At 41.9% G+C, this 27,912-nt stretch overlaps 1 protein-coding gene across 2 annotated transcripts; it reads right to left on the reverse strand.

Moving 5' to 3' along the window:
• Window positions 1-27,390, reverse strand: csnk1da (casein kinase 1, delta a). Of its 2 annotated transcripts, XM_046866821.1 has the most exons (10): window positions 26,839-27,390; window positions 15,555-15,665; window positions 10,600-10,748; window positions 9,252-9,480; window positions 8,966-9,136; window positions 8,664-8,812; window positions 8,033-8,122; window positions 7,747-7,915; window positions 4,811-4,923; window positions 1-455 (listed from the first exon to the last, which is right to left on the reverse strand). In XM_046866821.1, exons 1-10 carry the CDS (start codon window positions 26,912-26,914, stop codon window positions 405-407), a joined length of 1,308 nt encoding a protein of 435 aa, XP_046722777.1. In that variant the 5' UTR covers window positions 26,915-27,390; the 3' UTR covers window positions 1-404. The 2 variants fall into 2 exon arrangements, with proteins under 2 accessions (XP_046722777.1, XP_046722778.1); XM_046866822.1 differs by lacking the exon at window positions 8,033-8,122 and having other exon boundaries at window positions 26,839-27,386.
• Between the last annotated feature and the right edge of the window lie 522 nt (window positions 27,391-27,912).

Here is a 27,912-nt window from a genome sequence, read left to right on the forward strand (position 1 = left end):
TGGTGAAAACTGAGTTTAATCGTCGTTAATAAACAATAATAATAAAAGGATTTAAAAATGTAAAATCAATCAACAGTTCAGACAAACACAAGATCAATGGCTATCGTTAAGAACAGCTCCGTCTGAAGCTGGAGTTTTTTTTTTGTGATGGCTCCGCCCACCACGCATGACTGACAGGCAGAGAAACGTCATTAAACCGCCCCTCTGTAGATCAGAGTGAAGAAGCACGTGGAGACGACGTGCCTCGGCTGTTCGATCGGATTTCCAGTGTGGCTGCGTGAGAATGAGAGAGAGAGAGAGACCGTGTGTGCGTGTGTGTGTGTGTGTGTGTGTGTGGCGGAAAAGAAAAGTCGAGTCTGTGTGTGGCTTTGATTTGCTCGGAGTGACTGCGGCTGCGCAGACGCTCATCGAGGAACAGCAGACTGCAAGCCGCTCGGAGTGACGCGGGACAGAGCCTGATGGAACACAAACACACACACGGTCAGCGTTTTCAAACAACAACAACAACACTTTTCTTTCTTAAAGATTTTACGTAATTTTTGTTAATTCATTAATGCAGAAAGCTGGATAAGGGGAGAGAGAGAGAGAGAGAGACAACATTCTAAAACTACAGAGATGGGGGGTAAGAGAGGGCAGAAAGAGATGGACTAGAATAAATAAAGAAAAAGGGAGGAGAAGGAGTGTGAAGGAGGAGAAACCTAAAGAGGACCAGCCTCCACATTTCTACTGAAGGTCCTGTAAAAACCACTAATCATCATAAAACAGAACGTATAAAATATTCCAGTCTTTACACAGTGTAACGTGTAAAAAGCGTAAGACGCCAGCAGCAGCACAGAGAAAACAGCGCACACACACACACACCCCCAAAAGTATTGGGACACCCGACTGCTTCAGCAGTATGTGGTTCTTCATCAAACTGTACACGGCGTTTCTGGATGTTCTAGCATTTAATACTGTCCTTCACTTGAACTAGAAGGTATGAACCTGTTCCAGCATCACGATGCCCCATGTGCACGAAGACACGTGGGCTGGAGCAGAAGATCTCCCGATATAGCGCTATAAACCCCATTGAACATATTTGGGATAATTTTTTTCAAGCTGAACGCACCCCACTTAGATCAGGACCTGAATCTCCACCAGCACACTCCAAAACCTAGTGGAGCATCTTCTCAGAAGAGTGGAGCTTATAACAGGGAGTGGAGACTAAATGTGGAATGGGATGTTCAAAAAGAAGCACACAGCAATCTTAGTCAGGTGTCCACAAACTTTCAGCTAAAGTGTGTATATGTAGATAAACACACACACACACACACACACACACACACACACACACACACACGCATGCCATAGAGAGACCAGGAGCCTCGTTTATGCGACGATAGAAAACATTGATTACTTTCGAAATCATCTGAGGTACAAGTGAAGATTCAGAAATACGAATTCATGCTTCCGTGCACGAGTTGGAAAACCACGAACAGAAGGGTGGCATTCTTTCTCCTTTCCACTTCCCTTTCTTTCAGTCATTGCCTCGATTTTTCTTTCCTTGCATTTTACACGTCTCTCTTTCTAGTCTCTCCTTCACTCTCTCCTCTGTCCCCATTGTCCTATTCATTGTCTTTCCACTTTCTACATTTCTGTGTCTCCCCTCTTTCCCATTTATCCTCACCAGCACCGAGAGTTGATAGCCGAAAGTAAAAATCCATACCAATAGTTTTTCCGGTCGGCTGTTAATACGAGAGCGGCCTCTAGAGGCGAATCACCGATACCACACGCAGTTTGGTTTTACCTGCGAGAGCACTATATTATATAAATTATTAATAATAAAATTATTATATTTATTAGCGAATATACTCATTTCATTTGCCACATTTTCATGATTCAGCACTTTTTTTTTTTTGGGAAGCCTAGTAGTCACTGACCCTTAAACGTTTGGTATAAAAATCTAAACCCATGTTAAATTGTTAATATTCAGAAACGTTAATCGGAAGAATAAAAAGACAATTAAATGTATTACTTTTCAGTACAAAATGTAACAAGTGTATATAATTATTATTCAAATTATAATATGAATTAGAATTGAAACGATTCCTCGAGTAACTTGAATACCAAAAAAAAGGTCCACGGAGCACTGTTTCCCCACGGACCATTATTACTGACGCACCACCCGGAAGAAAAGTGGGAAAACAGTGAGGTGTGAGTAGATGATTCAGGCCAAAGTTGGGTATCGTTTCAAACACCACCACCACTATACAAAGTCATTTGAAATTAATTTTGTATTTTGATGTAATGCCAATTAAATACACTAAATATAGTTTTCACAGATATTCTTAAATTTTAGCAATAAAAATATGAATTTTTCTAAAAAAAAAAAAAAAGGAAAACAAATTACTTGTTCATTTTAAGACCCCCGTCTAATTTTCTCTCTCTGCAGCCCTACTATGAATATAATACAGATTTATACATATTCTTTGTACCTAAATTCACTTTAGTCCTATAAGCTGATTTCCATGTGAGAACCATCATAAGACTTCTGCTGCAGCCCAATCGCTTTATAAACAAGGCTCCGGGTTTGGTTTCGCTCAGGTTGTGAAGGTGGGATGGTTTCTAATGGTTGCACCCGTGTGATCAAGAGCGCTGGAGAAACGCACACAAGCAGGGGATTAAAAGGAAAGTGTCTGCACTTGTGAATATGTAAAGAAAGCTGCAGATGGAGCTCACGCCACAGCAGACTGCAATAAATCTACATTATATGGACAAAAGTTTTTGGACACCTGACCACAAAACTGGTCCTGCTTTTTTGCGCACGCGGTTCCACATCGAGTCTCTGTTTGCGGTTATAATAAACAAGATCTTTCACTCCAAACCCGTGTAAAGCAGATCTTTACAGTTCAGGTTTGGGTCTCCGAGTTCAAGTAGAGGGAAATTTTCATTCTGGCGCATCCAAGAACATCCTACAATTGTGTGCCTCCATCTTTGTAGTTTGGGGGAGGAGCCACATAAAAGTCAGGCATCCCAATAGTTTTGTCCTCATAGTGTCTTAATATGACTAGAAGGACTCCAGTAGAACGGCTGGGAATTTTCATGTTGAGCCTAAATACTACATTGATAAATTTTACGCACGATTGACGTTAATAAAACTATTTTTTTCACAAACTAATATAAAAGAGCCGAAATTAAAACCTGCAACGCAACGCATTTATTCACGACGTCCTCACTTTACTCATATTTTAGAAAAATTATAAATCCATCGAAAAATCATTTTTAATCACTAAACATTTGTTTCACTGATGCGTCAAGTCTCAAAACAAACAAAATCCGCAATGATGCGCACATCCGGCAATTAAAACCGTCCGTGTGGAAACTTATGTTACTTATGTTGAGTAAGTTTCCATAAAGCATCCATATTTGTGCCCATGTTGATTAGAGTAGTAGAAACTTCAAAAGTATTAATCTAAAGGTACATTCAAAACAGAAAAATGCACGATTAAGTTGTGATTAATCGCGGTTAAATATTTTAAGCGATCGACAGCCCTTATTATTTGATCATTAATTAAAAATCCCAACTTAACTGGAACAATAATAATTCATTAATTTCCTTAATAAGGTACAGGCATCATCATCATCATCATCCCCAGTCTGAGCTTCATCTCAGAATTTGAGCTAGAGGGAAGCGGCTCAACTCCACTGCATCCCGATCGCCTGTGGAGCGGACACATGGACGACATTTGCTGTTCGCTGTTAGTTTGCATCGACATCTCCAATAAAAAAAAGCCTCTGTGAGTGAAGAGCACCCCAGGGCGGAGAAGATATCATCTGACGTGTTTTTTTTACTTTACTCTGGTCGTACATTGTGGGAGGAAGTGATATGATGCCGAATCATACACCTTTAAACACGAGACGTAAACTATCCATTTTACGTTGTATACAAGTGGCTCTGATTCCGTTTTAATAAAAATACCCCACAAGATTTTATTCGAAGAAAACAAATAAATAAACGAGGCAATTATGGGTTTTTACTCCATTTTCATTAACAAAATATATCTGGGTGTCTTTAGATTTGATTATTTTATTTATTAATTTTATTATTCACTAAGCCTTGTTTGGTCTCATCCCGTCCTCTTCTCCACCCTCTGGTTGCTTGCAAATAAAAGAAAAAAACAAATGAACAAGGAAGTGCTGGGATTATACAGCGTGAGGAAGCGGGCAAAAAAAAAAAAAAAAAGGGTTTATCGAGCGCAGGAAAACGCAGCCACACAAAATGGCAGCCGAGCGTCACTCACCCGCTGCTGCCTCCCTACTTGCCGTGGAGATCAAAAGGAATGCTATTCTGAAGTGGGCAGGGTTGAAGGAGGAGGAAATAAGGGGGAATTGAGGATGTAAAGAAAACAATGGCAAGCACATTACAACACAGTGCTTTCCAAAAATCTTTTTTTTTTTGGGGCCAAGATTATAATTTAGATTTTTTTTTTTAATATTCAATAAACTAAGAGATTTGCGTAATAGTGGCCTGTCTGGTTTATAAAGTAAAGCGAGTAACATGTCTCTACATGTATCCTGAAAACAAAATGATTATTTAGAACGTCACGAATTAGTTACGTGTCAAATTCAAAAAAAAGTTTTTTTCTTGTTACTGTCTAAAACCTTTTTTTAATCTTGCATGAATTCAGTTAAAACTCTTGTGCTGCGACATCACACACGGCCACGGAAGAGCAGGAAGTAACACTGTGGCCACATTGACAGCCAGCTTACACACCACTGACGACAATAAAAGCTTAAGAAATGAGGCGAGGGGCTGAGCGGGACACCGTACCTGAGACGTGGACATTCGTGAGGTGTCCTGTCGGCCGGTCAGGTCAGAGGAGGAGATGTTGACCGGAGCGCCGCGGTGTAATCGCATGCTGACCTTCCGCTCACGCTCCATTCCTGAAAGTGTAAAAGAGTGAAGCGATGATTATAATTACAATATTTACACCACAAGTCACATTCGAACTACTGCATGAACCTGTGGCCTACTACACATTTTTCATTTCAAAATTCCATACTTCCCCCAGACTCAAATACAGGGAGACTTCCCCCAGACTCAAATACAGGGAGACCTCCCCCAGACTCAAATACAGGGAGACCTCCCCCAGACTCAAATACAGGGAGACTTCCCCCAGACTCAAATACAGGGAGACCTCCCCCAGACTCAAATACAGGGAGACCTCCCCCAGACTCAAATACAGGGAGACTTCCCCCAGACTCAAATACAGGGAGACCTCCCCCAGACTCAAATACAGGGAGACCTCCCCCAGACTCAAATACAGGGAGACCTCCCCCAGACTCAAATACAGGGAGACCTCCCAGAGACTCAAATACAGGGAGACCTCCCCCAGACTCAAATACGGAGACTTCCCTACAGATTTCCATGAGCATATTTTTAAATTCCAACTATAACCTGAGTAACATTACAACCTCTGATGTTTTTTGTGTGTTTAGTCGTACGGTTAGGAAGTGTACAGTCATGGCAGCTGCTGCCTCACAGCACCAATCACAGCTGTGTGGATCCAGTCCATTACCGTTTTTTTGGCAGCGCTGAGAGTCTGCTCCTAACAAAAAAAAAACACCTTTTGGCCACTCTAATATGTTTTTCATTTTGAAAAGGCATATTTTCCTGTCCGTTTCGGCCTTCCAGTGTTTTCAAATCAACAAAACTTTTTTGAAAACGCTGTCCAAAGTAGACAGATTTGAAAATGACGTGGACTGTGAAAACGGCGGCTTTTAAAACGTGAAATGTTTTGACGTGTTTTTTGTTGTCGCCGTGACGTTTCAAAGAGCTGGAAAAATAAACAAACACCTCGGCGGAAATGAAGTGGGTCGAAGTTGCTTTCTCATGGCAGTACAGGGACGTTAGCGTTTTCAGACGTTTCAGTGTGAACTAACAACTTTTGGAAAACGATTGAAAACGAAAGTGTGGGCGTGGAGAGTTTTTACAAATTTTCATAGTATTAGATCTGGTTATATTAAACTAAATTTTTCTAACCAAGTGAGTAGAAGGTTCAGTATAACACTAATAAAAAAATAAACAAATAAGAGTTTGAACTTCAAAAACTGTCTTCAGGAGGACCTCAGGCTCTATTTAGTGGACCAGGGTTCAGGATTTTTTTTACAACAAATTGAATCAGTCCTTTTGAATGTGAGGCCAGTTTTCGAATTGAGATATGAAGCTTATCAGTGCATCAAATCTTCACACTTCAGATCTATCCCACAGGAAATACGCAAAAGCACGTGTGAAAGATAATCGACGTTTCTGCGCGAAATCGCCTATAAACCAGGCTTTTTAATTCAAAATGAGTTCACTAGACAAAGAGATGTTTCTTGAGTTTTAAGATTCTATCATTATATACACTAAAGGGACAAACGTTTGTAGACACCTGACCATAAGATTGTGCTTTCTGGACACCCCATTTGCTGTTATTATAATCTTCACTCTTCTGGGAAGATTTTCCAGTGTGTTTGTTGAGATTTGTGCTCATTCTGCCACATGGGCTTTGGTGAAGTCAGGTACTGATGTAGGGGCTCATCAGTACCCAGAGGCACTGCCATGCTGGAATATAGTTCGAGTGAAAAGAACATTTCTTGCTACATTCTATACACTTGCAATGCCTCCAGCTTTGTGGTAAGAGTTTGAGAAAGAACCACATCTGGCTGGGAAAATCAGGTGTCCCAATACTTTTATATAATGTACATATGCTGCTACCTAAAAGTGTTTAAAATGTTACAACAGTCCATTATTATGCGATTAAAAAACAAAATATCTCAGAGTTTGTAGTGGTACAAAACAATCCCGAAACTAGACTTGTCTCCAGTTTACGACCCGTGACGCAACCGGTTGCTACATATCTACTGACGCAGTCTGATTACGAACATCGAACAATTTATGTGGCGATATTTTTTTTTTTTTTTTTTTAACACAGCGCTCCCCTGGTTACTTCCCCCATCTAAGAAGGAACATCAGCACATCCCTCAATGCACCACTATGTCACATGACTTCCTGTTTGGAGGGAACTACATGCAACTAACTTTACCACTTCCTTTCAGCTGAGAACAAAAAAAAAAAGAAAACAGGGGGTTGAGCGCTTTTCAGCTTGTGGGGGAAAAACAAAACACGAAATGTCACAGACAATTCAGAGGAAAACAAAATGTTCCGTGTCAAAGAGCGATGAAAACAAAACCTCGAACACCAATTCTAAAGAAATATCACACACACACACACACACATCAATAAATGAGCAAACTCTTTCCTACGAGTTGAGACGTCTAGAGAAACGTTTTAGACATATTTATAAAATAAGATGGTTTGGGACGAAGTAGAATTTGAACTGTGTGTGTTTAATACACAGAAATTCAAAACCTGTATACGAGTAGGCGGATTATTATTGGCTCTATAACTCCTTTAGCACAAAATCTATCACCAGGGTTTCTACAGTTTTCACCAAGTCAAATGTAAGACTTTTTGAGGCAACTACAATCATATGGTTCGGGACGAAGTAGAACTTGGACTTCAAAGTTTTGTACGCAAACTCGAAACATGCATACGAGCGGGCGGTTTATTGTTGGAACTCCTTTAGCGCAAAATAAATCATTTTCCTCACTTAGTCCAAATGTTATAGAAACAAAAACAGGTGGGTTTATGTTTCTCCAGGGTTAATAATGAACTAAAACAGCTCATGGTGCATGTTCATTTGGTCAGCTGAGCTTATTTACCTGTGTGGGACGTGGGTGTGAGTGGAGCGGGCGGTGCTACGTCCTGTGTTCCTCGGGGTCTGCTGGAGGCCGAGGGCATTCCTCTGGCTGCCGGATTCCTGCCGTGTCTCAAACGCTCCTCGCGATCCCTCCTCTCCCTCTCGGCGTCCTCCGCTGCTCTGTTCGCTCCCTAACACCACACAAGGAACAGAAATTTAGGGGAAAATCCATTTTTAACAAATGACTTTCAAATGCATTTAAACGATGAGTAAAAAAAAAAAAAAAAAGTATGGTGAAAACTACAGACATATACAGGTTCTACAGTTCGGAGCTTTAATTCCACTTTAACCGTCTCGTCATTCTCTGCTTCTGTTCTAATCATCGACTTTTCCTGGATCTGCATGGGATTTAAATTTTTTTGGAAAAGATATGATCCAGTTTTTTTTTTATATATATACACACAACAACAAAAATGCATGTTTACCAGATTTTATGATCAATAAAATTTTCCACTAAAAAGGCTGAAGTGAGAACTATTACTATGCATCACGATACATCGACATTGGACTAAATCAGACCTGCACTGTAGGTGATTTAGAAGGTCAGAAACGTGACCTTGGTAAACACATCTGGTTGAAAGATTAATTGCTGTGGTGTAATAGAAATAAAACACTCCTGGGTGTGGGTTTAAAAGGAAAATAACTTCTGGCAACTGTAACGATATTTAATCGAATTATTTAATCTGTAATCTCATCTATAAGATAAATGTATAGTGGTGTTATTTATTAACCAAATTCAGAAACACACACTGGGCCAATAAACCTGATTCTGATTTCACCCCTTTGTTATTTGTAGCCTTTTGTCTTTAAAACATAAACCTCATGTGAACGGAAATAATTTTTTTTACTCAAATCAGTACAGAAATTGCGGCCACGCACAAATTTCAGCATGTTCCAGTCGAAGACGTAATCGTAGGAGAATCCCTGTCTGTGGAAGAGGTTCCTGAAGAGTTGTCGCAGGTACGAGTAGTCGGGCTTGTCGTCGAAGCGTAAGGAGCGGCAGAAGTTGAGGTACGTCGCAAACTCGGCTGTGAGGAGACAAAGAGGGGTGGGGGAGGGGGAATGAAGCGAGAAAATAAAAAATAATAAAACAAAATACAAAAAAAGTCAACACTTTCTAAGTGTGTAGATTTGAGACACGGGTCCTAGAAAGCGTGACGAGAATCAATACCGCAACCTACATGGGTAACCTTTGCACAGCACTTCGATGGGCGTGGACATCTTTTTCTCGCTGATCCTCTCGTATTTCTGCCTCTTGGTCGCAGCTTTAAGTCCTTGCCATGGCAGAGAGCCGAGGTTGAAGTACATGAGCACGTAGCCGAGCGACTCCAGATCATCTCTTCTGCTCTGCTCTGTGTCAGAAAGGAAAAAAAAGTGAAAAACCTACAGTAGAATTAGATCTGGTGTAGGTGTGTGTGTGTGTGTGTGTGTGTGTGTGTGTGTGTGTGTGTGTGTGTGTGTGTGTACCTATGCCCAAATGTGTGTTGATGGAGGCGTAGCGTGCCGTGCCGGTCAGGTTCTTGTTCTCTCTGTAAGGTATGTGCTGGTGCGTCCGAGCGTCTCTGTACTTCTTGGCCAGGCCAAAGTCGATGATGTAAACGAGGTTGCCTTTTTTCCCCAGACCCATGAGGAAGTTGTCAGGCTTCACGTCTCTGTGGATGAAGTTCTTCGAGTGGATGTACTCGATACGGCTGATCTGAGACGCACACAAACACACACATTTCATATCATGGGAGACATTACACGTAGTTTGGCTTCCAGTTTTACACAGTAATTATTACTTTTATTTAATTCCATTACATTTTTTATTACAAAAATTTTACGTGTACTTTTAACGAGACAAAAACTGACGTCAAACTCAGTGTCGGTCAAAAAAAAAGGAAAGAAAGAAAAGGAGGACAGCTGCCATTAGTCATTAAGTGTATGTATGGGGCTGTCAAAATTAACGCACATTCATTTTAGCGGCAAATTTTATTCAAATTTCTGTTCGACGAGAATCGAGAATACACTTGCGGTAAGATATACGTCAAAAATCCTTGTTACTACATGGATTTAAAACTTAACACCTAAGAGGTGTCCAAAACGTTTTGAGACTAGTTTTGTACCACGCCAAGCAAATGGCCGTACAAGGCTTCACGCACAGGCACAGGGAACACCGACCTCCATATGTCAGAGTGCCAAAAGACATTGTCCTGTGTGCATCGGGAGCTGCACAACCGGTGCTATTCTGACCACAACGTGCTCCACTCGCACGTTAGTTTCTCGCCGGAAACGTGATCTCGCCTCCGCAGCCACTTTACACGCCAGATTTGGCTCCTGCAGACTTTACCCTGTTCCCGAAGATGACTTTCCAGGGCAAAGGTCGCCGTTTTGACACCATTGCGGAGATCTTCCAGGACACCTTCCAGAAGAACGCTGGGAGCGCAGTATTGCTGTGCCAGGGGGACTATTTTGAACTTTTGAGCTAGTCTCGAAACGTTTTGAGATCACACCAGTATGCTAATAGCACCTATAAAGCGAAACGGAAGAGACTGACAAACCTGCGCATGCAAATTGCAACCCAAACGAAACAATGATTCAATCAGCCACAGAATAAAAAAAATAAAAGATTTTGCCCCTCAGGCATTTCCAGCTCCATCAGTCACCTGATAAGAGACGATCCACAGAGTCAATGCAAATATACAAAGAAAGGAAGAGAAAAAAATCCACTAAAATCTGTGCAATATGAAAACTAGTTCCTCCAGCAGTCACCTCACTAATAAGCAGCGTGTGTGTGTGTGTGTGTGTGTGTGTGTGTGTGGAAGAAAGGATTTACCATCTGGTCAGCCAGCAGTAAAACAGTCTTGAGGCTGAATTTGCGGGAGCAGAAGTTGAACAGATCCTCCAGACTGGGGCCGAGGAGCTCCATCACCATCACGTTGTAATCTCCTTCGGCTCCGCACCATTTAATCGTCGGGATTCCCACTGCAAAAAAAAAAGACAAAATAAAATCAATAAATAAATAAATCTCCACAGCAAATGTAAGACGATTCGGCTTCCGTCATTTCTGCCTGCCGTTTTTTTTTTTTTCAACTCTTTGAAACATCACGGCAACGACTAACGTCATCTTTTTAAAAATCCTGCAAGAACCGTATTATTGTGGACATGACCTTAATCAGAATTGAACTGAAGGTGATCTCTTAACACGGCGGATGAAATGATTTAGAGCAAGGGAGGAGGGGTGGCCGTTCGGTTAGAGGTCAGAATTGAGTGATTGAAAGGAGGAGGTCTGCATCGTATAAACAATAAAAGTGAAGATCGAAGAACACATCGGTATGATGAACCTACAAAAAACCACCACCACATTTCTTGCTTGATCGCCTTTTAGAGAGGGGGGGGGGAACGAAAAAAAAAAAAAAACTAGAAAGAAGGGAAAGAAAAAAACAATCATAACTTTAAACTTGATGTAGATGTTCATCTGATGAGTATTTCATTTCTTTTAGTGGGTCAATGATATGAATCCCAATTTAGATTTATTTTTTTAATAAAAGGTTTAAAAAATTTGCTAATTATTGGGTATTTTATAAACTTTACACATTCAAAAAAAAAAACAAACACACACATTGCTTGACTATGTAAAGATCTGCGGCCATAAATAAGTTATAACTCTGCTCTTTTTTAGAGACGACCGCATGGGTGATATTAAGGGAGGAGAGCAAACAGACGGAAGAGCAATCAGTGCTCAAGAGGGCTGCAGCTGACTGGTGTGTGTGTGTGTGTGTGTGTGAGTGTGAGTGTGAGAGAGAGAGAGAGAGAGAGAGAGAGAGAGAGAGATCCAAATCTGGTCTTCGCCTTGTACAGTGCGAATCTTTTGACGCTCAGCTATTTTTCCTTCGTGCATCTTCCAGGTCAGCCCTTACTGAGCGCGCTCAGAAGGATAAATATAACTCATCCAGGTCTGCTTCAGGCTTCCTGTTCTCCAGGAACCACACGCTGATGAATGAAGTCAGGAAATTGGCATCTCAGGGGAAAGAACCCACGCAGAGCGTCCGTGAACTCGTCTCGGAAGACGGATTTATCACTGAGGCACGAGAATGATATGTGAATATCTGAATTACTCCATGGTTTGGGTGAATTCTCAAATCGGACTGCTTCTATAAATAAAGTGCACTTTAATAAAGCACACTGGGCTCCGGTTTATTCGAGGTTTTTTTATTTCTATAGCAACAGTTTGTACACAGTGACGTGTTCAGCAGACGATCCACATAATCCAAGACCAACAAGAAGTGGAAATTTTTTTTATAGAACGTATAATCATCCAAGTGGTTTGTGAGAATCACTAACAGAAAAACGGCCACTAAGTGTGGAGCGAGATGTTTCGAAAAGGAGCACATACCGATCTTATGTTCAGGTGTCCACAGACATTTGCTCTCTAAAGCAGCTTGTCAGCTTTTCCATCTTTAAAGCTTATTAAAGATCACAGACGTGTGAAGTTTTATGAATTTCTGACATGCTGCTAATAACTCGCCATATATTTATGAGCACGACTTCAACCAACTGAACCAAAACAAGAAACTATAATGTTCATGCCAGCAATTAACAGTTTTCAAATTAAGAAGAAACATTTTAACTATATATAACCGACGCAGTACATGGTGAAATGAGACGTTTCTCCAGAACTCTGGTGCTGCATAAACAACACAGAGCTACACAACACAGTGCTACATAGAGCGACATCCACACAACACAACACAGAACTACATAGAGCTACATCCACACAACACAGAGCTACATGGAGCTACATCCGCACAACACAGAGCTACATGGAGCAACATCCGCACAACACAGAGCTACATCCACACAACACAACATAGAGCTACATTCACACAACACAACACAGCTACATAGAGCTACATTCACACAACACAACAACATAGAGCTACATTCACAACACAGCTACATAGAGCTACATTCACACAACACAGAGCTACATAGATCTACATCCACACAACACAGAACTACATCCACACAACAAAGCACAGTGCTACATAGAGCTACATCCACACAACACAGAGCTACATAGATCTACATCCACACAACACAGCACAGTGCTACATAGAGCTACATCTACACAACACAGCACTGTGCTTCATAGAGCTACAGCCACACAACACAGCACTGAGCTACATAAAGCTACATCCACACAACACAGCACAGAGCGACATAGAGCTACATCCACACAACACAGCACTACATAGAGCTACAACCACACAACACAGTACAGTGCTACATCCACACAACACAGCACTACATAGAGCTACAACCACACAATACAGTACAGTGCTACATCAAGCTACAGCCACACAACAGAGCACTGAGTTACATAGAGCTACATCCACACAACACATTGCTTCATCCACACAACGCTACACTGACGCAACACAATGCTACATCAACGCAGCACTACATCGAGCTACATCCACACAACACAGCGCAGCGATACATCGAGCTACATCCACACAACACAGCGCAGCACTACATCGAGCTACATCCACACAACACAGCGCAGCACTACATCAAGCTACATCCACACAACGCAGCGCTACACCGAGCTACATCCACACAACGCAGAGCTACATCGAGCTACATCCACACAACACAGCTACATACACTGTGTGCACAATTATTAGGCAAGTGATTATTTTGACCATATCATCATTTTATCCATAATTTCCAAGTCCAAGCTGTATAAAATTGAATGCTTATTGGATTTAATGCATATCAGGTGATGTGTATTTGTGTCACGAGGGAGGGTGTGGCCTAAGGAGATCAACACAATATATCAAAATTATTAGGCAGATTCTTCTCCGAGACAGCAGCGTGTGGTGTTAATGTCCATGATCGAGGGCAGAGAGACTCTGATTATCTTCTCGCCCGTCCTCACTATCTTCTGTAGGGTCTTGCAATCCGAGACGGTACAGTTCCCAAACCAGGCAGTGATGCAGCTGCTCAGGATGCTCTTGATGGTCCCTCTGTAGAACATGGTCAGGATGGGGGGATGGAGATGTGCTTTCCTCAGCCTTCTCAGGAAGGTGAGGTGCTGCTGAGCTTTCTTTGTGATGGAGCTGGTGTTGAGTGACCAGGTGAAGTTTTCCACCAGATGTACACGAAGGAATTTGGATCCGTCGATGATCAGTAGAAAATGGCCGCTCTGGCCACGTCTCAGTGCGAACGAAGACGCAGCAGTCTCTAAACCTTCGCTGCGTGGTCCACTGGAGTCAGACGTAGTCTAATTTATTGTCCCAGGAGCAGATGTTTGAAAGTAGAATGAACAGGAGAGCTGGTCGGCTAGGGTTAGCCTTTATCCTAGCACGAACACACGCCCGCTTGCCGCGCTTCCGCTTCTGACGTCGTCTCTCCTGTGCCACCGGCATCAGGGTTAGGGCTAGGGTATACACTAACACAGACGCCTCTGATGTTCACTCTCCCGGGCCACCGGCATCAGGGTAAGGGTTTACACGAACACAGACGTCTCTGACGTCCTCTCTCCTGTACCACCGGCATCAGGGTTCGGGTTTACATGTACTTGTAAAAGTCGGGCTAAAGACGCTAAAAGCACCATTTCAGATCCGGAGGGGCCACTGCGTGCTACTGCCGCGCCGCCATCTTGGATCATCAACTTACAACTACAAGTAAGGTTGTGAATGAGTTGAGGTAGAACCTGTGTGTGTGTGTGTGTGTGTGTGTGTGTGTGTGTGTGTGTGTGTGTGTGTGTGTTTTGGGGGTTGGGGGGGGGACCCACCTTCCTTCCTCTCACACACACACCATCTGGACTCACCATTCATGTGATCCGTGTGGGGGAGGGACGAGAAAAGAGGGGGGCAAATTACGGAGGAAAAAGGAAGAGAACAGGGCAGGCTTAAGAAATCGCGAGGTGAAAAAATGCGATATATATTTCACGAGGGAATGAATCACGCAATCGTCGGGTGTGTAAGATGGAGGGGGAAATGGTGGCCTCTGGTCATGTCATCATGTGCATGACTACATCACTACGGTGAAGCAACTGGTTGGAATGAGAAAAAAAAAAAGAAATATGGCCGTGTAGGAACGTAAGCATGTGTTACTCTCGGCATGTTGTAACGTTTACAGGTCGGTCTGACAGAAAAAGGCTATATCGATTGATGAGAGAGAGAGAGAGAGAGAGAGAGAGAGAGAGAGAGAGATTTGTAAATAAAGGGAAAGAGAGAAAGGGTAAAAGGGAACGGGGAGAGAAAAAGAGCTTGAGGAAGTATAAGGAAACGAAGAGAGAGATGGAGAGAATTGTGGGGAAAAAAGTCAAAGATTAAGTAAAACAGGAGAAGAGAGGACGGAAAAAAATAGAGGAAAGGATGGCTGAAGAGAAGGGGGTGACAAGAGATTGAAACATGAGAAAGGGGGAAAAAGAGAGCAGAAAGTAGAAAAGAAAGACAGGTCTACGTCTACATACAACCAAAATATAGTTTATTTCAATTTTCCAGGAGGCAGATTTACCCCCCTAAACAAGTGGGTGGAGCTTCATGAAGCACTAAAGTCCGGGTTCCTACATATTTTTCACTCAAATATTTAGACTTCCCTAAAGATATTTAAGGCCATATTTAAAATGTGAAATATCGATTTCACGTATATTCACGATTCCACGCGGAAAACGCATATTAATTTGTAGGAGCGTAGGAACCCTATAAAGTGAAGAAGACTGGTTTTGTTGTGCACCGGCGTTTCCCTCTAAAGCATGCTGAGAAATCAGAAACCTACCTCCTCCTTGCATCATCTTGTAGATCTTGCTCTCGATGTGCAGCTGAGGATGTTTCGTCTTCACGCATTCTAGCTTGATGGCGACTTCTTCTCCGACCGAGATGTCCGTCCCTGAAAAGCAGAAAAAAAAAATTTCAAAATCAACACAGATTATGCCGTAGCAGGAAAATAACCGATGACGAACAGGAGTTACCGTGACCACACTGATATTCATCAATAAAGGCAATGAATTTGTAAGTAGCTGGACAACTATACGAGCTCTTCAACCAACCAACATGGAATAATTAACAGCACCGAGGCATGAACAAAAGTGTCACATAGAAATATTTCGAAATGGTGATCTGATCTTAAATCACGAAACCTGAAGACCTTCAACATGAGGCAATGCGTCAAACTGTTCAAGAATCGAGACCATTTCAAACCAAATCAGACGCTTCCACACGTATATAAACCAAAGTTTGTGGACACCTGTCCATAAGATTGGTATGTGCTTCTTTTTGAACATCCCATTCCACATTTAGTCTCGATGTGCTGTTATAATAACCTCCACTCTTCTAGGAAGATGGTCCAGTGGATTAAGATGATAAACATTTCATGCTACAGCATCCAAAGATTTTTTCTACAACTGTGTCTCCAACATTGTGCTAACAGTTTGTGGGGAAAAACCCTCATATGGTTAGAGAGAAGAAAAAAATAAAAAAACTCAGATGTCCCAATACTTTTGGCCTAAATAAGCAAACAAATTTCTAGGTTGAAAAAGACGTCACAGGACCTGCATTCTCAAATATCTTTAATTTTGCGCTGAACTTACTGTGAAACTGAGTAAAGATTGCTGAGTAAAGCAGCGTGTTAAATTTGCACGTAATCTTTATAATAATATAAAAAGCACGCACTCGGTGCGTTTCCCTCAGCTGAAGCAGAATGGCTCATGTTCACACGGCTTTTCAGTGTAACGTATTTACTACAAATAGTTTTTCCTGCTCGTCTGCACTACATTCAGCAGCACTAAACAATGCAACTTCCCTTTAAATCACTGACAAACAAGTAGGAAACACTGAATACTGTTCTCTTTTTAAAAAAACGCCTGAGCTCTATCACAAACACCATGGCTGATGAATAGGAAGGTGTTAGGGAGAGAGGGAGACGGACGGGACGGAACGCAGAGAGGGAGACAGACGGGACGGAACGCAGAGAGGGAGACGGACGGGACGGGACGCAGAGAGGGAGACGGACGGGACGGGACACAGAGAGGGAGACGGACGGGACGCAAAAAGGGAGACAGACAAAAACAAAAAGCACAAATGTCACAAGGCTTCCGAAAGAAAGAACAGTGTTCAGAGGAGTACAGGTTTCTTAAAGAGAGAAAGACAGACAGACACACAAAAAGAGAAGTCAAACGAAACAGAAGGAGACGGACAAGAGGCAGAAGAAACAAACAAGGACAGGAAAAAAATAGAGGGAGACAAAAAACAGTGAAAGACAGCAACTATCCTGTCTCTAATGTCCCCAAAACTATTTAACTGCGTGACGTTTCATTCGTTACCACATGAATGATGATTGTAGCTGTTGGCTATTTGCGGTACAAGCAAAATAACACGCTACACACCGTGCCGTTATTCATCCTTAACCCAAAGTAAAAATGAAGGACGAAACCCACAGCAGCTGCTCGAGTCTCTGATCCTCTGAACAGTGTAATATATATACATATATAGTGGCCATATTTCTAGCTCGTGCTCCAGCTGAGAAAGTGGCAGGTTTGCCGTTACATGGCTGAGCGCCTCCTGTTCATCTCTGAACACGACAGAGCTCTGAAACCGGTCATTCTGACCTTACGCTTAAGTGTAACGTGACACCGCGAGAAAAAGCGAGTCGGAGTCAAGGCACTGCGACGACCTTCTAAACCCCCTGACGAACTCGACCACCCACCCACGGTGAGTCTGAGGGACGTCGGTGGATAGGGGACGGGTGAAGGGTGTGTTCTCCTCCCCCACACACAATCAGTCACAGGCCAGATGCATGCTGCGTCCTGCCCAGGCATCACTCGTAAGCCAATCACAATGTATTGTGATACTCATCACAGACAACGAGGGGGGAAACAAAACGGTACAGTTTGATTTTTTTAGTATACAAAACGCAAGGCATGCGGTTACAGGAGATTCTACAGCAGGCTGTGTTTTATTTCACTTACACCATGGCTATTTGGAGCAGCAGCTGGAGGTGTAAGCGTGTTGGATAAAAAATAAATAAATAAATAAAATAAAATAAACTACATGCCGAATTCCCCTCCCCCTACAGTTCCGTGTTTCTTAGGGTGGTTATTTACTCTGTAGAAGATTTGCTTTTCCAGATCATTCTGTTTCAGGTTTGGTATTTCACCCGCCTGCCAAATCATGTACTTGTTCCTGAACTAGAGACTCGTCATCGCTGGAACAGACATCGATCTGCGTTACACACATTTTCATTGTGCTGTTGACTGACACACCCGTGCAACAAACGGGGGGTTTGTATGTGTTGGGGGGGATGTTGGAAATCAGCGAGGTGGGTATGATTGATGCGCTTCACAACATTGTCCGACACTTTCTCTGATCCTAAATGTCTTCTCAACTGGTCCCTGGTCTTTCAGGATACAAGGAAGAAGTTTAAGACGACTTCTCATATTTCTGCTTGATGTCCAAAAAGCTGGAGGGGAAAAAACCCTATTTGTAACTACAATATATTGCCATTTTTTTTTGGACACCTGGTCATTAGTATGGCATGTGCTTTCTGAGCATTGCATTCAACATTTAGTCCCACTTTGTGCTTATTTCTCCCTTCACTCTTCCTTGAAGATGTTCCACTAGATTTGAGTGTGCTGGTGGTGAGATAAGGATCCCAAAAGGTGATCAGTAGGGTTGAGATCAGAACTCTATAGTATCGTCCTCTTTACACTTTTTGCTTGGTGCACAGGAAACACTCATGCTGGTACCCCGTTTGTGATAAGATTCAAGGTGCTACCAAGAATCCTCAACGCCAAATCAGCATGGCTGCTCAAAGTAAACACTATTGGCCTAGTAGTGTGGCTGTGTTGTGTATCTCTTTTTAGCAACTCGCTGCACTCGTTTTCATTCATAGTGCAATAGAAACTGTTTACTGGATGGATCTTTTCAGAATCCAAAAACACCCTGGAATGAGGAAACGTGGCTGAAAAGAAATATGGAACTGTTATACAACTCCAATACAGTCCTTGGAAGAAAAAGCGACATGACTCAGCGATATTTCAATATGATGTTTGTTGTGTTATGATGCAAACGTGATAAGGGCCGTGACTACGCCCCTGTCTGATTCACCTTATTAAGACCACCATGTGGAGATGGAGATGGTTCCACTTGAACAGCCTGAAGATCCGTGAATTTACTGAGCAGCACAAGAACAGTAAGGATGGATTTGGACGGCTATTAATAACTACAATGTATCAGGACCACAGGTTGCATTTAACCACCTTCTTAACAATAATGAACCATCTTGGACATTGTGTTTCCCTTTTGAGTCTGGTTCCTCTCGAGCTTTTCCTCCACCACAGCCACCACTGGCTCACTCGTAAGTGTTATAAAGAACAAGCTTCTACATTGTCTTAATATGGATTTGTGTGTGTAAAGCTGCTTTGAGAAAGTCCACTCCTAAAAGTGCTCGGAATGAATGAATTGGATTAAGACACTTTGGGAGCTTAGCGAGGTAATGGCGAAGTCACGTGAATCATAACAACCCCCCCCAAACAAACGCTCAAACTACGTGATTTTCCGAGGTTCATCACAGATCTGCAAAACATTTGTTCTTCAAATTGAAGCATTTCACCAACCGGTTTTATCTTCATATAACAGAAATAATGTGGCATCACAACAGCTTCAACGCAACTCTGAGCTTTAAAAAAAAAAAAAAAAAAAAAGGCAACCGTCAGCCTAATAAACGTCCCGGGACGTGACGTTCGAGACACATGATGTTCCTAAATCGATCGTGTGCAGTGTGAAAGCAGGAAACGGCTGATTGAACATCTGTGACAGTTCTGTCAGTCTTTATTCATCACCAGGTTCGTGTTTATTTTAATAAAATGGCCGCTCCTTTACTTCAGGGGCAGGACAGGAGCCAAAGCTCCACCCGAGCATGCACACTCACACACACACTTTCTTTAGTCATGTCCTGTCGTGAGGAAAAAACACACACCAAATAGAGACAGCTAAGCAACAACTGTAAAGCGCAACACTCCTGTACGCAAAACAGTTATGGTGAGGCTGTGAGTAGAGGAAATGGGGGGGGTTCGGGGTGGAAGAATCCCACTTCCTGTGAGTTTAGGAAACTACAAGTAAACAATAAATATGGGGGTTAAAATGAATAGGGGCAAGAAAGTGACCTATAAGACAGATGAGCTTCGTGAACCGGATGCATGAGAACACAACAGAAACTATACTTCTTAAATCCTATAATAGTATAATATATCATTCGATTGTATAATTAAAATCATAATATACAAATAAGTGAATTTCTTTAGAATAATTGTAACAAGTGCATACCAAAAGGAAAAACCCTGAAATATTTCAACTTATAATTTATGCTTTGTGTCGAACGGAAAAGTCACGATTTGATTCGTTTGCGTTTTCACTGAAGGTTCAAACAGAAATGACGAGTCGGTGGAATGTCGATGTGTAGAGGCACATTCGGGAGGTCGGATCTTTCTGACGGGGATGCCGATAAAACTCGGACGTGTTCAGACGTGTCCCTGTTCTTCGAGAGGGCGACCGTGAAACGACGCATCGCTCCAATATCCCGAACGTTTATTTCTAATATTTCTAACCTATTCGACAGACACTACGAGGTACGAGCAGAGACGTCTTTTTTCGTGATGCCTTGTATCTCCTTTCTAAAAGGGGGGGGGGGCACGTTGTGTCGGACGGATATGAATTTATACAGGGCAGAAAAGCTGAAAAAGGCTTAAGAAGAAAAAAACAACAACAACAACCCAACGAGAAAAGTCTTCCAGGAAACAGATCAATACCCTCGTCCATTTTAGACCCTGAGCAGCAGCTGCTCTCGCTCGCTCTTTCTCCTCCCCCAACTGTGGGGCAAAATGGGGGCGAATCAGGATCTAAAAAGGAAAACACGAAAAAGCTTTCGGAAAATCTGTAACGTTACGGATGTAATTTGGTTTGCTAGCTATAAATGTAGCCGTGTGCACAAACTCGACGGGAGATTTTAGCAAACGTGACGATCAGGGCTGCTTTAGAACGGCAAAAACGTGCGTGTGAAACGGCATTGAATAACAATTCTGTATATGCAACGTTTAATTCGGGATAAAAACAAATATCAACAGAAGGTGAAAATATTTTTGGATAATTAGCAATGGTGCTGAGTGATTAATAAAAGATCGATTAATGGTGTACAAGATGCCTGATTGGTGTTTATATATAGAGTCTAAAGTATGTACAGAAATCCCCCGCTTTACCGCATTTCGGATCTGGCGCCCCAGAGACCAAAACACATAGGGGATTGTTTTTAGGGGATTGAAAATAATGAAATCTATTAATAAAAATATAATTATTAATTATAAAATAAGTAAAATGTTAATACAGTACAGTACTGTATAAGTAAAATACGCATTTTTGGGGTGGCGTCTGTTCATCGTGGGCGTTTGTTTTTTTGTTTTTTTTTTTGGAAAGTAACCACTGGATTACTGTAACTATAAAGTTTCCATTTACTGAGTCACAAAAAAAATAAAATCCATTCCATCAGATTCTATTTGTTTAATCTGCAACACGGATTACGGCGTCTCCATTGGCAAGACGTTTTGATGAATATTAAGGGAAAAAATGAGCTTGGATTCAAGATAAAATCAAAATGTAGGTGGTAAGTTCTCATGAAAGTGACCGAAAACTGCTTGGAATTGGGGTGTGGCGTGTTTGATTTTTTCGAAACCTGAAAAAAAGATCCTTGGTAATGTGGAGATCAGATGAATACGGTAGTACTGACGTCCAGGAGGGGGGCGCATACGTGAGAGTAAAGGCCAGTCACGTTACATAAGCTCAACACTAAGCAGATCATAATCGTTTCCAGTACACCTGAAGAATGGGGCCCCCACGTTTGCTTTTTTGCGTTACCTGAGCGTTCCTATCAAGTCTAACATCCTGAAGAATCGCGAAATATCGCAACACAAAATCCAGAAGCGGAAACTCGTGCACATGTACTTTCCAGGCCTCGGCTTTCGGGTGTTGAGCAATCGCAGTAAAGGATTAGCAGTCCAGACCTCGGGACAATTCTTTGGCATTATAGTGCACTTACAACGATCCAGAACAGAGCAGAACAAAACGAGGGGTTTCAACGCGTGATTCGTCGCCGTGAAGCTTCAGCGTGCAAATAAACACAGGAACTGAAGAACAGGGTTGAAGAATGAGTGCGGGAGAGATGCTCCAGCGTGGAACGTTCTAAACCTGAGCCGAGATACACGAGGGTGTAAAATCCATAGCGCAATATATAAATTCACAATACACTTAAATCCTGACTCTTTAATCGCTTCGTATTTTCTGGAAAATCGATTATACTTTTTTTTTAATCGTATTTTAAAATGTATTCCATTTACACTGCATTTTTCTTTTCTTTCTGCATTTTCTGGGATTTTCTTCTTTTATATTTCTATATTATAAAATCTCTACACATTTGTTTAGTTATTTATTTTTTAATTATCCACTACTTCATAAGTATGAAACCACTGATAAGGTTTATAAAAAAAAAAAAAAAAAAAAGATTTACGGATCCGATACCCAGAATCAGAACATGACTAATAAAAAATTCTGGGAAAGAAAAAAAATCTGATCCTAGCAATTTTCTTAATCGACTCTTTCTGTCCATCTTTGTTTTTGTCTCTCCTTCCCTGTCTAATGATCTCTCACTTTGCATGTGTCTATTTCTGTACATGTTCTGAGTCTCACTATCTCTCCATCTATGTCTGTCTCACTATCTTTGTCTATCTTACCATCTCTCTCGCTCTCCCCGTCTGTCTCACCAGCTCTCTCTCTCACTCTTCCTCACTATCTCACTCAGTCTGTCTCATTCTCTCTGCATTTACGTCTCACTATATCTCTAGCACTGTCTCACTCACTCCATTTCTCTTGCTCTCTCTTTCTGCATCTATGACTCACTATCTCTCTTTCACGCTCTCACTCCGTCTCAATCACTCTTACTCTGTTTTACTATCTCTCACACACCGTCCGTCTCTCTCTCTCTCTCTCTCTCTCTCTCACTCACTCCGTCTCAATCACTCTTACTCTGTTTTACTATCTCTCACACACCGTGTCTCTCTCTCTCTCTCTCCCTCCCTCCCTCCCTCCCTCCATCTCACTGTCTCTGTCCAGGTCTCTCTCTTTTGTATCTTTCAATAAAGGCCCTTTAAAGCATTTGAAACAATAGTTAAAAAAATTAAAAAATTAAAAAAAAAACACACACAGACCGGGTACCATATCAGCTGGTACTCAAAGTTTCATAATCTGTTTCAGAAAAGAAAACCTGACATTGTGCCAAGGAATGCGGTGACATTAGGGGGGAAAAGTAAACGTCTGGCACACGTGTAATCACACACACTGGCGAAAATAGAATACGGATGAAATGAAAAACTTAAATAATTACACACAAACGACAAGTTTGCTCTTTGTTCCAAATCTAAAGTACATGGTGTGCTCGGTTATCCGAGGCGTGGTCTGTGGCGAAAGTTTACTCCGTAAGGTTTGCGCCGAGCTAGCGTGTAGAAAGAGCGGACGACCTCCTGGTTAGCATGGCAAAAGCCTCGGTTTTATCTCAGACGCACTTCCTGGCATGGTTTCTGGCTCTGTGCGACACACCGCTATCTCTAAACGTGGATAAGAAGAGACAAAGAGCGCCATCTTTATAGTTTTTTTTTTTATGTGTCCTTAATTTTTTTTTTTTTAATCATGCTAAACCCAGATCTTAATTATTAGCCTTGTAGGTCCAGCCCAAAAAACTAAAATAAAAAGGTACACGCCAGACAGGATCTTGAGGAGGGGGAGGGAAGGAGAGAAGGGGTTGGGTTTCATTTTGCACTTTAATTAATTCCCAAGCGCCGTCTGAGTGAGGTGAAGCGAGTGCGCTCGAGAGGAGCAGCTGGCTGAAGAAGTGTGTGATGATAGCAGCCGAGATTAGATTACGTCATCGTCAGCGCGTGAGAACCGCGTCGAAACCTAATGCAAATATCTGACTAGTCCGTGAAAAACCGCTACACAACAAAAACAACACACTTTCAGACAAGAGCTTCGAAGGTTTCGGCCAGAGAGACATGAGTGACGCATCCTACAGGAGAAGAATTGGTTCTACACAAAACGTTTAAGGGTTCTAGCCGTGTGGAACAACTAAGAATCCTTAAAGAGAACCACATCAGATATGGAACAGTTCGGTTTAGGGCTCTGCACAGAACGTTTAAGGGTTCTACTAGAGGAACGACTAGATACGGGCCTCCTACAAGAGAATTAGGAATCCTGTATCGAGCAGCTATGGGGTTAAAGTGCCTTGCTCAGGGACCCAAGGGTTGCAGCTTGGAGTAGCAGGGATTTGATCTCACAACCTTCTGATCCAAACCACAAAGCTACCACATACACACTAAATTACAATAATCACATTTTTTTTTTATAAACGATTCTGTGTCTAACACAACCGTCCTACATGGCACATAATCCCATGCTGACCGTGATGCACTGGGTCTCCTTCCTCGCCTCACTGCTGGAACAAAGCAATGCAGCGGCGCTTTAGTGTTTCCCTCGTGCCTGCTTTCTTGCCTCTACGTCCGTGCGCTCATCTCATCGACGAAGTAACTGACCAACCCGAATTTCTAAGTAGAAATTTAAATCTAACTGAATTGCGACGTTTTTGTGCAGACACCCTCACTTACCGTCTAGATGTTCCCCGGATATTCATGGTTCCTACCCGGGAACACATTAACATACAGAAATACTAGTTCTACCACAGGGACAGGAACTAAACTTGCAACAAAGAATGCTGTAGGACAGGGAAACGAGGAACAGAGAAGCGGTAGCTGTGGTTGAGATGCTAGACATCTGATCAGAAGGTCATGAGTTTAAATCCCAGCACCACCGAGCGACCGCTCCTGCAGAGAGGCTCTGTTGTACAAAACCAAGATCTGGATAAGGGCAGGGAAACACTCCGGTCTAGGATGCTAGAGGTGTCCAAGAATTACCTACAAATGGCCAGAAATTCGACTCGCTTGTGGGTCGGAAGCAGAGATCATATAAAGGGCCTCAAGGACGTACTCTGAAAAAAAAAAAGCTGCAGCTGCTTTGTTTCATAACGACAGCAAATACTTTATTCAAAACAATTTCCTCTGGTGTGCACCACTGCCTCGATGAATCCATAATTAGCTGTTTGTTGAGTGACACAAAGCGTGCGGTCCCTGCACCCTGGAAGTATGCATGAACAATTTAAAAAAATGTAAAAAGGGGAAATGATGTGTGGCAACGGTGTTTTTCAACCATATTTTCCACGTTTGTACACGGCACAGCAAATAAAAAGTCAACGTGGACCTGCGAGCCCTTTGGGCATCACACCTTTCTCTGTCTTCATCTCTCCATGTTTAAGTTTTTATTAGCAACATTTATGATCAGTTTACATTTTTAAACGTTTTAACTAAAATGCTTGGTTATTTAAACATATACAATATTTTATAATATTAAAATAGCAGAAATCTAATTAATGCAATACAAATTGTTAAATTGTCTACATTTGTAAGACCCCTTTTAAATAATACTGATGTTTGTGTGTGTTTTACATGCATGATCTACTTGGATGTTCTCATTTCAGAAAACTAACAAATCCCTTCATTTTTTCGACCCTTCATTTATTCATTCACTCTCTCGATATGTGGAATATAGACATAAACACTAAAGAATCCACATCGTTAACCGCTAGCCTACTTCCTGGTTAGCGGCTAATGCTAGCGCTATGTTTTCAGTGCTTTCATGCATGTGCAAAACAAATCGTATTTCCAGTACGCAGTAAGTCGCCACAGTGACACTGTGCTAACAAATTTTTTTAAATGCGCTCAAAGTGCGAGGTGGAGACTAAAACTTGTGGTCCGCCACTTAATACGTTCCTGAGGGAACTCAGATTGTAACTATGTTCCACACGTAAAAAGAATTGCATTTGCTACACGTGTGTACATAACCAAAAGCCATGTACCGAAAAATGTTGGTACGGATACGTGTACTGTTACATCTCTAATGTTTATTCAAAACTACTTTAATTTCAGATCTTATGTACAAGGACAATAGTGTTAAGGACTGAAACTTTGTTTCGTATCGTAGAAATATCACGATACGAGTATCGCGATACGATCTTTCAGTCACTTTGCCACACCCTTAGAAGGAAAACATTACTTGTATACAAATGGACTTGCATAACCAACATCAGGGGGGTATAATATAGGAGCTGTATGAAGTAACATCCATTGTTCTGACAATCCTCCTTCTTCGTGAACATTTGATGATGTAGGAAAGGAATAACACTGGTTTTACAGGATTAAAGTGTTAACCAGGAAGACTATCAGCGTTAATCTTTAAACCCAGTTTAGTCACAGGTTCTAGTTTGGTCACCTCTGCACTAGAGACACGATTTGTCGTTACGATTCTTTTCAATCGTTAAAAATAATTCAAATATTAAGACGTCACGTACAAGGATAACAGTGTTAAGTGGTAACCAACCAGCCTACACAGCAAACTTTGATACAGCTCGTAGAAATATCGCGATCCAAATATCGCAATCCAAGTATCGCGATCCGATATTTCGGTTACATCGGCAAACCCTTCGAAATAAACCAGCACATTGAGCGCATAAGACTTGTTTAACACACAACAACATATATTCTAGGAGCTTTATGAAGTGTGTAACACGCACCCCATGTTGACACGACGATGATTAAAGTAGGAAAAGAAATAATACGATTTCCTACACCGGTTTCACAGGTTTAAAGAGCTGAGCAGGAAGACTAGCAGTGTTGATCTCTAAACCTAAGCAGGAAGGTGGAGAAGAAGCTCGGCTGGTTGGAGAGAAGCTCTGCTGGTGAAGGAAATCCGGGACTTAACCGTTACACTTTTTTTTTTTTATTAAATTTTAACGGTTTAACGGAAATCCAGAGCAGCTCGCGCGTTAGCATTTTATTTAGCATTACCGATTTATGACAGGTCGTGTTACATCATCACATTTATAACAAATAAATTCACTCCAAAAGATTTCAACTCACCCAAATAAATGTCTCCAAACGACCCCGAGCCGATTTTCCTCCCGAGCCTGTATCTGTTTCCGACTCTCAATTCCATCGTACAGGAAAACTTACAAAGCTAGCGAAAAAAAACCTAGCTAGCTGTAACCAAGCAAAAAATATATATATAAAAGAATGGACGCAACTCTATCGATAAAACGCTACAAAAATAGAGACATATAATTATAAGAACACGTCTCTTCTCTCCGTCTTCAGTGCCCAAGTCCCTCTCCCCAGCTGTAGCTAAGCTACACTAACACTAACGCTAAAGCTAACGCTAATACTCCCCCCTTCGCAATAATTCTCGCACTTTTTTCACCATTTGTTTTCTAACATTCCGAGCGTCGCATCGTCACAATATCGGGCTCGACCCGAAGGAAGAAGCGTCAGTTTTATGCTCCGGATGTTTTCTTGATAAAAAACGATCGTTAAAAAAAGGATGAAGACGGATTTACTTTACATTTGGGGTTGGGGGGGCAGGAAAAAGAAAAACACACACACAAACACCGGAGCGCTCTGAGCTCCTCACTTCCGGCGCTCCGCCGATTACAACCCCCCTGCGTATGACGTCATTGACGCGCACGCCGCTTGCGTGACGACGTCACTTCCCCCAGCAACATCCAGGGAAGATGGAACGTGATTGGTCGGCTGTGAATTGATTTATTTTTTTTATATCCAGACAGTGTTTTATTTTTTCTTCTAATCCGAAAAAGGGGCGGGGCTTCAGAGGAAGGCCTGATACAAGCACCACAACGATAAAAGCTGTTGAGGCTCCTTTTGTTTCGAAGTTTTCACAGAAATTGTACATTACACACTTTTTGACAGGAAAAAAAGTGTTTCAGGTCATTTCCGCGTTGATACACGTCGAAAACAAATCATTTTCTCGCCTTCCGTCCACACTAAACATTTTAAACTGTTTTCACTAACAAATTTCATAAAGATTTCCAAAACACATTATTGTATGATTAATGTTAAGTGATAAATAAAGCGTTTACGTCAATTACTTCACATTTTCTGTTGAGTTTGCATCAAAAACCCCCGGGGAACCATAGTCTT

This window comes from Silurus meridionalis, chromosome 14 (assembly GCF_014805685.1).
Source record: "Silurus meridionalis isolate SWU-2019-XX chromosome 14, ASM1480568v1, whole genome shotgun sequence".
Taxonomy (NCBI): Eukaryota; Metazoa; Chordata; class Actinopteri; order Siluriformes; family Siluridae; genus Silurus; species Silurus meridionalis.

What these genes read in the sequence shown, in the direction of transcription:
- csnk1da (XM_046866821.1), bottom strand. Translation starts at nt 26,914, where the DNA reads ATGGAATTGAGAGTCGGAAACAGATACAGGCTCGGGAGGAAAATCGGC. An exon ending in ACTGGAACATGCTGAAATTT is followed by an intron (nt 8,123 to 8,663) that starts GTGCGTGGCCGC and finishes AATCCCATGCAG; the next exon opens with ATCCAGGAAAAGTCGATGAT. An exon ending in CACACCCACGTCCCACACAG is followed by an intron (nt 4,924 to 7,746) that starts GTAAATAAGCTC and finishes TTACACTTTCAG; the next exon opens with GAATGGAGCGTGAGCGGAAG.